Source organism: Apis dorsata, unplaced genomic scaffold, assembly GCF_000469605.1.
Source record: "Apis dorsata unplaced genomic scaffold, Apis dorsata 1.3 scaffold_29, whole genome shotgun sequence".
Taxonomy (NCBI): domain Eukaryota; kingdom Metazoa; phylum Arthropoda; class Insecta; order Hymenoptera; family Apidae; genus Apis; species Apis dorsata.
Window position 1 is genome coordinate 736084 of NW_006263331.1, and position 12548 is coordinate 748631.

General features: G+C 30.1%; 3 protein-coding genes across 6 annotated transcripts in view; 2 read left to right on the plus strand and 1 right to left on the minus strand.

Moving 5' to 3' along the window:
* Positions 1-2969, plus strand: part of LOC102671921 — a 14701-nt gene extending 11732 nt beyond the window's left edge. The window contains 1 exon segment of the mRNA XM_031511563.1: positions 763-2969. Coding sequence (XP_031367423.1) covers positions 763-1224 — 462 coding nt within the window. The 3' untranslated portion in view covers positions 1225-2969.
* LOC102680553 (STE20-like serine/threonine-protein kinase) lies at positions 2840-7491 on the minus strand. 3 transcript variants are annotated; one of them, XM_031511574.1, is made up of 3 exons: positions 7044-7491; positions 5960-6017; positions 2840-5886 (listed from the first exon to the last, which is right to left on the minus strand). In XM_031511574.1, the coding sequence occupies exon 3, from the start codon at positions 5872-5874 to the stop codon at positions 4591-4593; it is 1284 nt and encodes a 427-aa protein (XP_031367434.1). In that variant the 5' UTR covers positions 5875-5886; positions 5960-6017; positions 7044-7491; the 3' UTR covers positions 2840-4590. The 3 variants fall into 3 exon arrangements, with proteins under 3 accessions (XP_031367434.1, XP_006608274.1, XP_006608273.1); XM_006608211.2 differs by having other exon boundaries at positions 6885-7491; XM_006608210.2 differs by having other exon boundaries at positions 6746-7490.
* A 386-nt stretch (positions 7492-7877) lies between these two features.
* LOC102680328 (vesicular integral-membrane protein VIP36) lies at positions 7878-11213 on the plus strand. Of its 2 annotated transcripts, XM_006608208.2 has the most exons (8): positions 7878-8151; positions 8401-8516; positions 8670-8867; positions 8950-9112; positions 9453-9509; positions 9859-10025; positions 10111-10174; positions 10244-11213. In XM_006608208.2, exons 1-8 carry the CDS (start codon positions 8037-8039, stop codon positions 10393-10395), a joined length of 1032 nt encoding a protein of 343 aa, XP_006608271.1. In that variant the 5' UTR covers positions 7878-8036; the 3' UTR covers positions 10396-11213. The 2 variants fall into 2 exon arrangements, with proteins under 2 accessions (XP_006608271.1, XP_006608272.1); XM_006608209.2 differs by lacking the exon at positions 9453-9509.
* Positions 11214-12548: the final 1335 nt, after the last annotated feature.

Genomic DNA, 12548 nt, shown 5'->3' on the forward strand with positions numbered 1-12548 from the left:
AAGAAACCGCGTAAAAAATTGCTCTCAATTGATGCGTCGAGTCTCGAATTTTTTTTTACGCGAGAGAGATTCTCCGAGTCCTGGAAAATTGGGTTCGAGATGAAAAATCGGGCGCGAGACGATGTCGTAAACAGGACGCGTCGAAACGAAATCCATTTTCCGACGTGAATAAATCATCAGATTATCAATACGAATCCGGTCGTAAGTTACTGCGACGCTTTGGGCCGAGCGACTTTCCTCCTCCTCCAAAGAGGAAAAAAGAAAGGGAAAGAAAAGGGAAGAAAAGAGTGAAAAGGCTCTTTCGCCTAAAAATGGAGATGCCCGTTTCCCAACTCGTAAAAAGGGTTTCCATCGATCGCGTTGCGAACGAAAATACCGAAAATCGAAAAACAGGATTTTTCCTCTGTTTTTCTACGATGTAACAATGTATTTCCGGATATGTTGTGGTCTATGATGACGTAAGTTTGCGGTAACAATTTGCACGCGAGCGCCGTTGTCGCGCAAAAGCCGAAGAACGAAGCCATGCATATCTCCGCCAACGCTTTAAATAGACCCTCGAAAGGGCGGATAATTGCATTGTTACTCGATCTATTCGATCGTGAACACGGTCCACACGTTCAACGATCAAAGCGAAGGAGAAGAAAATGAAAAGGAAAAAAAAAAAAAAAAAGAAAGAAAAGAGAAGAAAAGAAAAGAAAAACTAACGTTCAAAACTTCAACAATAATAAAATTTTCCTTCACCCACGTTTCCTCTTTTCGCAGCTCTCGTGGCGGTTGGCGGGCATGATTCAGACGTCGAGGTATCTGGAAGCGGTGAAAATTCTAAACGGTACCTCGACCACGGCGCAAACGACACCGGAGCTTGAAGAATGCGTGAAGCGGCAATTGGCGACTTCCGGCGCGCGAACCGGTTCCCGAGAGGTCGCGGAACAGGTGGTCACCCAGCTGGAGAGAACGCTCTACGACTTTCCTTGTCTACGAGGTTGCGCCGAGGTGAAGAATTACGCGTGCGCCTGTTCCAGTTTGGCCTGGGCCTGTTTGGCGCGTGTCACGCCTCTGGTACTCGACGTGGCGCAAGCGTTCGAGTTCAGGCGAGACGTTCATCTAAGGCATCACGCGTCCCCAAACCCGAACGGAACGAGAATCAAGACGGTTCTGTGGCCCGGTTTGAGGGAAGGCTGCCAAGGGCCCTGCCTTCGCAAGGCGGTTGTCCTTACGTCGTAAATACGCCTCCCTTTCCCTCTTGAATCGCGCGGCGAACAGAGATGGAAGAGGAAGTGCACGCGCGCGACGCGACTACGCCATTGGCTGCTCCAATTTCCACGCGTGCCTCGTCGCTGTCTTGAATTTCCCAAGGGGAACTGGAATTACATTTGTACGTCTTATGTAACAGAAACGCGTCGCACTCTTTATCCGCGAAATAGGATTTTAGCGTAAGACGACGTGATGAGATTCTTTGATGCGAAGCAACCTCGGTCGCCGAACAACATTTTTCCAAACAACAGTTTCAATTTCGTATACGAAATATCTTAAATTTTTGAAAACGCGTCAACCGACGCTGTAAATTTTACGAGAAAAATATTTATATATTGAAATCTAGCGAAAAAAAGTTAATAATTACGTGTTTAGAAAGATAGAGAGCACGCGAGGAAAGAACTCGTAAGTAAAGTTTGAGAATCGGAACTTTATATCCGAACGAATCATTTCGCGAATTAAAAAGTTTTCACGAAAAAGTTTTCTCGCGGCGGATGCTTTCCGCTTGAAAGAAATCGTGATTGCCTCTCCGAGTCGAGAGATAGTTTACGTTAGACGAGTAGTAGCTACGGATGCTTCAGAAATATCGATGCGTCGAGATGGTTGCGGAGAGACGGCGAAACTCTACAATTCGCCCTCTACAATTTACAATTCTCGATGCGAACCGGACACGATATTATTCCGTTGATCCAATTATTGTCGTTGATCCAATACTGGGGAAAATTGAAGAAAAATTGTCTCTCTTTCGCAACCTTATTCGCGTGGAAGTTGATTCTTTTCAAGTTCAACCGCCTTTAAATTCGACGATAAATCACTCTCGATACCTTAGATTTAACCTTACGGTACGATAATCTAAGATTTGCTTAAATACACTTACGCGAGGCTTGAACGTGTATAATGTTTCCTCGATAACATAGTTAATGGTTTGCTTTCTTAATCACCATATTATCATTGTTTGAACTTAATCCGACTTAATCGCTTGTCCAATTATATATAATTTACATTACCGAAAATGTATTTACTTTCATAATATTTATTCTCAAGAGAGACTCGTTTTCACGTTAAATAGTCGATGATTAATACGATAATATCGAGACGCGATAATTATTCGAAATTATTCCGAGCAAATATTCACGAAGGATATAAACTAAACTGAATTAATTCGCTTAAAGCAGCGTATGTGCTTATCTTTTAATCACTTATTGTATAGATGTTTTATATCAATTTATATATTGTTCATTCAGAGGTATAGCGTGGTCGTAAATTATTGTACGAGTCGGTGATAAGATTAATGTTACGATGAATTTTTTTTTTTTTTTTTTTTTCCTTGATTTTTTTTTTTTTTTTTTTTTCCTTGATTTTTTTTTTTTTTTTTTTTATGTTGTTGGGACATTTTTAGCTTTTTCGCTAGAATAATTTTACGACCTCGCCATTCTGGGTGTACTATTAACTGTCCCGATTGCAGTTGTAAAGGTGGTACACAGAGAGGAAGTTAAAGCACCGTAACGACTAGTCTCTCGGATTTCCAAGGTTTATTATAAATCTCATTTTCTATATACATTATTCATACATTTCAATTTTTTTTTTTTTCCGCTTAATGTAACATAATGTAGAAAAGTGCATAGACCTACTACGTGTTTGGCCCTGATTTAATTTGAACAGATGCGCTTGGAATACGAGTAATCTCTACGTGGAAGATGATTGTTATTCGAAAATATCGTGGAGAATATATAATTTAAAAATACGGATGTGGTGCATGTATGTAATGTATGCCTGTAATGTGTGTGTAATGATAAAAAGTGAATTCTAACTTAAATGATTTTTGTATTGTGTCATGAAAGAACGCCTTTGGTCGAAGCATTCGACAGAAATTCGTACTCTTATAATTGCAACATTGTCGATTATTTACAATCTAATTTAATCGATAAACTTTGATTTCAAACGTGTCCCGCATTGTTTCATCTATGTAACAATTGGAAATCAATTGTCCAAGTATCGAGCAGTCTTGCGACGAGCAACGAGTTTTAGAATCATGCGCCATTTCCCTCGAAATCGATTCAAATCCTTCCAATTTCAAGATATTCCAATTTATTATAAGATTTTACAAAAATTCAATAATCATCTTTTCAAGATAATTTTAATTTTTTCGTCGCTGAACATCGCAAATGTTATAAAATACCAGCCTATTTTTTAACAACAATTTATCTTACAATTTATCTTATCTAAGTATGAAAAAAAAAAATTGGTGAATCTTTCATTAATTGCTTGAAAATCTCGTGATAAAAAAATTAAGATAAAAAGATAAGCTCTAAAATCGCTTCGACAAACGTGTATGGTAAATCAGATTCTTTACAATATCCTCGAATTTCCGGTGTCTCAATCGTCTCGCTTGTCGAAACGTTTAATTATTTTCCATATAGAAAGATAATCTAAGATATTAATTGATTTACGTCTAAACTGTCAGAAAATATACTTTTTATAATGTCAAAAAATAAAATGAATCGTCGCAAAATATTTATTGCAATATTCATTTAACTTAAAGCAAACGAAACAAGTAAAGAAAATATTAATTAATTTTTCTAACGACTCGTAAAATTGAGAATCGATAAAGATATACCAAAAGTAATACACGCAAAAAATATATATTTGAAAAATATTATTTGTCTATCGTATGATCATTCATCTTATTATTTATCTCATCATTTATTTTAATATTATGAATTTCCTATTCGATGAAATAGTCTCCAAATGACGAGAAAAAATTCTATTATCATATATTTCCTATAATTACATTTTGTTGTTGTTTGTATAAAATATACTTGACCGCTAGTGACAAATATAAGACATACTTAATAATATACATATAATATATATGTCAAAGTTTAAAAGATTATTAAGAATATGATGTCTTTTCATGAGCCTCTGTCGTGTAAAATTGCACGATCTATTGTACGTATATTGTACGAAGTATATAGTAATGCTTCGAAAAAAATAATATTATAAATATGAGTATCTTTTCGAAAGATAAACTATGAGCACGTCGTTTAAAATGACAAAGAAGAAAAAAAAGAGAGAAAGTAAGTAAGAAAGAAAAAAAAAAAAAAAGAAAAGAAAATAAACAGAGACAGACAAACGGATACAAGTGAAAAACACATTCACTTTTACGTTATCAAAAAAATATATAATTCAGTAATTTAATTTTGCTTTGTATATAACGAATTTATATACCTAAGTTTGTTTGTTCTCCAGGCGTATAACATGGCACGAATCGCTTTCCTCGTGTGCAAAAATATATAAAACTCTTTTTCATCGATTGAAATGCGATTCGATGGTAATTTACATGATAACACACCATTTTTTGCTACCTTCATTCGCCGATTTACTACTTTCATCCAATTCCAATTTGTCGGTTTGAAACTTCATCTCGGATACTGGAGTAGAAACTTGTATAGGCTTGCGTAACCCTTTCAATAAACCGATCGAACTATTCAATAAACTGTTTTCGGATTCTGTTTTCTGTTTCTTAATGGAACTCCAATTATCGATTTCGTGTTTTCGTTTTCTCTCTGTTGGGCTACCATTTGTGGTAGAAAGCATGTCGGACAAATCGGTACTATAACGAACAATCTTATAATCCGCTATATCATCTGGTGGCAAAGATGCGCTCGATGTATTAACAAATAACGAGTCGTTCGGTGAATACCTTTGCTCGCGTAAAGTAACGTGTCGCATTGCGTTTAGAGAACGTCGACCGGTAATACTTCTTAAAGTTTTCCCAAAGGACATTTCTTTTTGTGGCTGACTCGACGTATTATGACTAGTGTTGCTCGTATCGAATAACTTCGAGTTTTCTTTTAAACAATCGTTCAATTTGATCTGTACATCCTTCAGCATTATTGAAGAATCGTACGAAACGAACGAAACATCTTTGCTAATGCTTTCTTCGCGCTTCTCCTTTTCTTTTTCCTTTTCTTTTTGAATATCATTTTGCGACGCAGTTTCAGACGTTTCAGACATTTCAGACGTTGTGATCTCTAAAATATCTACCGAATTACTTTCCGTGTCAGTTTGAGATTCACTGTGTAAATCTTCTTTTTGTTGTGTGTCACTCTTTGTTGTCCCTGCTTCGGAAGGACATTTTTCACTACTTTCATTTTTTAAATCTATATCATCCGTCTTTTCCTCATATGTCGTATGTACGGGATTATCTTCCGTTTCTAAACGCAAATTTAAATCATTTTCTTCATGCTGTTCTATTTCTTTATCTTTATCGAAATTACTTGCTTTCTCTTGACTCTCTGTTTGTTCTTCCTCGATCACTACTTCTTTATCTATTGAATCTTCTTGCACTTTGGATATTGAAACAGGTTCCGAAGAGGTATAATCAATATGCATTTCATCAGATTCTTGTGTATCTTTAGAAGTATCTTTTTTTACATATTCCATTTGTACAGTTGGATTTATTTTTACATCTGCTTCCTCTGATTCTGGCTGCATATTTGCTAAAATTGATTCTTCACTTTTTTCTGGTATGGTAAATATTTTTTCTTTAGAATTTCCAGATGCTGTATCCTCAAGATCTATTATTTTCTTCGGAGAATAGCTCAACTTTGACTGCATACAAACTTTATTCTATAAAAAATATATTATTTTTTATATCTTATCATATAAGTTATATTTATCTAAAGAACTTTATCAAACTCACTTTAAAATTTTTTCTTGGACTATGTGGTACTCTCTTTTGTAAAGTGCTCAATTTAGATCTGAAATAAAAGTATTGTAATGTTCAAAACCATTAGAAAAAGATTACATAAATATTTATAATCAATTTTTTTACAGAGTAAGAAATTCTGGAGGTGATGAGAGGTATTGACTTAAAAAAAAATTTCACAAAGTAGCTAAACCAAATTTTTTTTTCAATATTTATTCAATAAGCTATAGATTTGATCTTCTCTTATTTATTAATTCATTTAAAATTATTTGTATTTTATAATCATTTAACATACACACATACATACATATATATATATATATATATATATACGTATATATATATATACTCACACACATATACACATACACGTATACATATCTTGACTTTTTCATAAAAAATTTTACTGAAAAGATTAACAACGAGTGTTTGTTTTTTAAATAAATCAATTAAATTAGGACATTTAAAATGTAAATGAAAAAATATGAAAGGCCACGATTTGTATGGTTTGTAAATATCAATGGTTATCTTCTGCCGAAATTGAGTGACATTTGCCCCGCTTATCCGCGGATTTTTAAAAGAAAAAAAAAATAATGAAAAAAAAATATCTAGCAGCAGCGTGTTTGACGATATATGTAAAAAAGACGAGCGAAAGATTTGCTGCATCGTTTACGCAAAATCACGAACGACGGAATGAAAAGGAGAAACTAACAAGCGACAGACTAAACAGAGAAACTGTGCATAAATTTGCTATTCGTTGGACTGATTGGTTTTACAAACCTGTTCGGAATCTTGGATTCGCGCTGTCTCTTGTGCAAGCTAGTTTCAGAAGGATTTGGCGGCGCGGTCGTTGCCTTGAGTCTCCGATTGTACAAATTCCTCTCATCGCCCCCAGGGGTCGCCTTCTTTGGCGTCTTACCCATAACGTTAGCGTACGTTTACGTCCTGCCTATTAACTCGTTTAATCTTTCCACGCCCTTTTTCTTAGCTGTACTCGCCCCCACGTAAATTCAACAAGCCCCCTCTGTTTGGTTGCGGAAGATCAAGTAATCTATTTGTACCTTGCTTTTGCTTTTACCTACAAATATATGCGATTCCTTTCTATCTATTTTGGTCTCTTGGTTTCCTTGGCCACTTATAACATTACATGCCCTATTGTAGAATACTGCTCGAAAATATGTCCAATAATGTGAGTGTAATCGTAACTTAAGATTTAGCGTATATGATATACATAGAATGCCATTAATGCGTCCTTGAATTTTATCGCACGCGGCAAAATCACATCAAAATGAATACTTGGCAATCCATACAAATTTATTATCACTTTAAGAATCACTATTTCTCGAACTTTATAATTGGATGAAGATTTTTACGTAACCGATTCGATGGAGATACACACTCATAGAAAAATGTCAACGCTATGCGCTAGTACGTGCCACTCACAACTCACAACCGGTACTCTATTTCTTTCGTACTAGCGGTAAATTCCGTTGAAAAATAACATGATCGAACACGAATGCAACGAGGCGCTACTATCGCGCCGTGTTGATCATATAAAATATCTATTTCAGAAAAAAATTCATTGATTTTTGATAATCTTTCGTGCATAATAAGTAAACAAATTTCTATCATATAAACATATGTATTTCCATTTATAATTGAAAAATTAACTTTAACGATTTTTTAACAGAATATTTACCAAAATATTTATAAAATATTAAAAAATATATTAAATTAAATAAAATTAAATGATATTATGAATTAAATTTTAATTAAATACATGTTACTATTTTTAGTATATTATAATTTTTATTTGCATTTTTAATTTTTTATTACTATTATTGGATGGCAACAATGATTTTTACCATTATAAATCCCTATATAATTTGAAGAAATATTTCGATTGTTACAGTTAACTAACATGTTTCATTGACTAGTTTCAAGATGTTAAAGACTATGTGATGATGATTCCGGTAGTAGATTTTGAAGATTACGCGTCATAGTGTCAAAGATTACAACCTAAAATTTAATATTGAAAGTATTTTCGTTCTGCTTGTATGAAATATATAAAATGAACATCATATCGTGTTGGATATTAATAATAAGTGTATTGAAATTAGTAACAGCAGAATGGAATACAAAAGATTATATGAAACGAGAACATTCTTTAATCCGACCATATCAAGGTTTGTGAATTTTGAATAATTTTACGGAAATCATGTTCTATCATATGATATATAATATAATATTTTGATGTATATGTATTTGTAATTTTATTCATTATAATACATTATTCAAATATAAATAATAATAAGCTTTAGGTTACGTTACTAAAAGAAAAAATTAATAAAGATATAAAAAATAGAAGATATAAAAAAATAAGGTATAATTTAAATATATTAATACTATAAATATTAAATATTTTATGTAATTAGGATCTGGAATGTCAATACCTTATTGGGATTTTACGGGTAGTACAATAGTAACGAATAACTATGTAAGATTAACACCAGATTTACAAAGTAAACAAGGTGCCATATGGAATGCTGTTGTAAGTTTTAAACATTCTAATTTAAAACAATTATTAATAATTTAATTTAAAATAAAATCATAAGAAATTATATTATATTTTTTTGTATATATTTTTAAATGCATATTAGATTTTATTTGTCTAAAATAATCAAGATAATATTTGTTTATTTAGCCATGTCATGCAAGAAATTGGGAACTTCAAGTTCATTTTAAAGTTCATGGAAAAGGAAAAGATTTATTTGGTGATGGTTTTACAATTTGGTATGCAAGAGAAAGAATGAAATCAGGTCCTGTCTTTGGAAATCAAGATTACTTTCAGGGATTAGCTATAATTTTAGATACATATAGCAATCATAATGGTCCACATAATGTATGTAGATAAAATAACTATAGCTATAATATTATTATAATAGATAATAAAAATATCATAGAAATCACTTTGGACTTTGTAGCATCAACATCCTTATATCTCTGCCATGGTCAATAATGGTTCTTTACATTATGATCATGATCGTGATGGAACACATACACAAATTGCAGGTTGTGAAGCAAACTTTAGAAATCTTGAACATGACACACATATTAGTGTGAGATATGAAAGAGATACATTGACTGGTAAGTATATATAAATATAAAATATTTTTTGGCATGACAAAAATGTTGTCATATAATTGTGTACATTAATCTCATATATCATATACCACATAAAAGTGTATTTTGATTGTATTGTGCCAATAAATAAGCCTTGTAATTCTTCTCTTTTCAATAATAATATTTTTAATGGTAATAATGACTACAATAATCATAACTTCTGTGGCTTAATATTAATCATCTTCAAATAATCATAAACATACTTTTATTATATTCATAGTAGTATTTTTGAAGTAGAAATAGCTGTGCTTCCTATATGTATATTCTATCAGTTTATGTGGTGTTCTACAAATTAACATTACAGTAAGGTCTTACCCCGAAGCCTCCTGGCTTACATCATGGACTGCGTCCACTTCAGCAAGTGATATTTTCTTCATCTTTTCATATATTGTTTATCATCTTTATTTTATTTTTTGTTCACATATCATTAAAAAAGTTATTTTTTAGAATTAAATCGTTAAAATATTTATAATCTATATTTAAAAAATAATAAATTTGCATGAAGTTTTAAAAACTGTGTGTAAAAGTATCTGCTTAATATATATATTATACATATTATATTATACTAAATGCTAAATTTGTATATAATTTTTATTATTTTTATTATTTGCAATAAGCATGAAATAAGTCAACTTATACATAGAATAAATACAAAATATTATATAAATATTTCTGAAAAATAAATTTATTAATATTTTTTTTTACTATAGTTTCTACAGATTTTGCAAATAAAGCTGCATGGAAGGAATGTTTCTCTGTAAAAGATATAAAACTGCCTACAGGATATTATTTTGGAATTTCTGCAACAACAGGAGATTTATCTGATAATCATGATATTCTATCTGTTCGTTTGTTTGAATTAGACCTACCAGATGATGTAAGTAGTATTTTATTTAAAATATATATTATAATTCTTAAAATGTATCATTATTTAATGAGAAAATAAAACATTTCAATTTTAGCCTAAAGATCAAGAAGATAGGTCAAATATTTTACCATCAGCTGCATATTTTGATGCACCTCGAGGTAATAAACAAAATTTGCAAAATGCATTTAATAAAATATTCTTATATTCATTACAAATTTTATTTACAGAACATGTAGATGATCCAAAACAATCTGCATTAAGTAGAATAATGTTTTTCCTTTTAATGCTCGTGGCTGCGCTTGCATTAATTGCCTGTGTGGTAATAGGTATTATGTGGTATCAGAAACATCAAGAAAACAGTAGGAAACGTTTTTATTAAATCAAGGTGCGTTACAAACTATTCTACTTTTAAAATTCTCGTTTTTATCGGTTCTTTCTATAAAAAAAAAATATATATATATATAATCATAACGTGTTCATAAGACTGTTTCAATAGAATAACAAATACAACATCCATTATCTCCAAGAATGTCGTTTTGAGAGATATTTTAATGGAAATATATCAAAAAATAAAATAATCATAATAATGTATAAATTATTGCAGCAATCATAAGACGTGTCGAATTATATCTGCTATTCTAGTTCTAATATTTGCATAAACAGAGTTCCTTTACCAAAGTTTTCACGTTCTTAATTTGCTGCAATTAATCTTATAGAAATAAGTTGATTTATTCGCGTAAGAATTAAACTGATATTATTCTTCAAGTGAACTCTACTTTAAAAATACGTTTGCAATTATAATAAATTTATTCTAAAAAACGAAAGTAGAAGAATAAGTTCTTCAAACAAATTTGCAGTTTATCGTTGCCGCGAAATATTACATAAATGATTACAATATTATCATACAAATAGAGAAACGAACTCTTTACAAATAATCATGAATTATTTTATAAAAGCGTTCTTTCTCGCTTTGACTTATCTTTACCTCTATAGATTTGATATGATTAAAATGACTTTATTAATGTAGATTTTATATTTGTACATAATGAAACTGAATATTATGAATGTAGAATAGTTGTAGAGTGATTTTGTGCTATACAACTCATTTTATACAAAAGATAAAGGGAACCAAACTCTCAAAATAAACAATTGTTAAAAAACGTAATATTATTATTTGTGAAAATAATGTACGTCACTTGTTGCCAAATACAAAATAAATATGTATTAAATCTTGTAAAAATATTTATCTCAAAAAAAAAAAAAAATGACAAAAATGAAAATAAAAATAAATGTTTCTTATCAAAATATACATTCTACAAGTAAATAAAGCTATTCGAGCAAAGTATTTAATATAACAGTATTTTTGCTCTCCTTAAAATATATTTTATTATAAATAATAATTATTTGAACAGAAAACATCAAGGCACATCTATTTGTCTTTTGTTTCTGCTATAATTGTTTACTATTGTCCTGATATGATATATAGAATAACTGTCTTTTTTTTTTTTTTTTTTTTTTTTTTTATAAATTTTTTTTTTTTTTCCTGAATAAAATAAAAAAAAAATGTTTTTTTTTTTTTTTTTTTTTATAAATTTTTTTTTTTTTTCCTGAATAAAATAAAAAAAAAATGTTTTTTTTTTTTTTTTTTTTTTTTTTTTCTCCTTCTTCTTCTAGACAGTTTATCATTATATTTTTAAAGTCTAGATACTTAACATCAATTTTACAACAATCTTTAACTCCTACACATTATATATGTATATCTTTACTACATTTTTAAATACATATAATATTCATATAACATTTACATAGAGTAAAGATATTTTAATAACTAAATTAATTTCAAAGCATCATTAAGTTTCATATGTATATGAAGATATTAATTAAGTTTTAAGAAATTAAATCGTAATAATGAAGGTACATGCATCACAATTGTTGTACGTACATGATTCTTAAATGTTAATAGAATTCGATAGATGCCGATGATGTTTCTCGTTAAAAATTTAGAATTACAAAAAGAGTTATAATATTTTACTATTGATTAAAATAAAATCGAAAAGATTCTCCCTTTTCGATTTTTCGAAAACGGAATAGAAAAATATTAAGCGCATTTATTTCTATTACTGGCAGTAATATTTATGAAAATATATTGATCTTAAAATATATGCGTATAAAATGTTCTCTTTGACATAGATACTTGATGAGTTTTTAATAAAATTCTAATGCCTGAGATGTTGGTAACATCAAAATATATATGTTTTTCTTTCATAGATAATAAATAAATATATATAATTAAAAAATATACTCTTAAAATTTTAATAACATTTAAACAATAATTTCAAATTTAATCATAAAAGATAACCAAAATATTCTTTTATATTATGAACTAAACTTATATTCATTTGAAGAAAAATACTGAGGTTTAATATACAATATATTCTACAACACTATAACTCTTTCTTTTTGTATTTTTAGTTTTGTCTTTTTTACTGTTTCTTTTTATATATATATATATATATATATATATATATATAA

Bases quoted from the DNA above. Each gene is read 5' to 3' on its own strand.
- LOC102680553 (XM_006608210.2), bottom strand. From the start codon at position 6,888: ATGGGTAAGACGCCAAAGAAGGCGACCCCTGGGGGCGATGAGAGGAAT. The intron at 6,018-6,745 runs GTTTGTAAAACC...CTTTTATTTCAG, and splicing joins GAATCCAAGATTCCGAACAG to ATCTAAATTGAGCACTTTAC. The intron at 5,887-5,959 runs GTGAGTTTGATA...TATTTTTTATAG, and splicing joins GTCCAAGAAAAAATTTTAAA to AATAAAGTTTGTATGCAGTC.
- LOC102680328 (XM_006608208.2), top strand. From the start codon at position 8,037: ATGAACATCATATCGTGTTGGATATTAATAATAAGTGTATTGAAATTA. The intron at 8,152-8,400 runs GTTTGTGAATTT...TTATGTAATTAG, and splicing joins TTTAATCCGACCATATCAAG to GATCTGGAATGTCAATACCT. The intron at 8,868-8,949 runs GTATGTAGATAA...TGGACTTTGTAG, and splicing joins ATCATAATGGTCCACATAAT to CATCAACATCCTTATATCTC.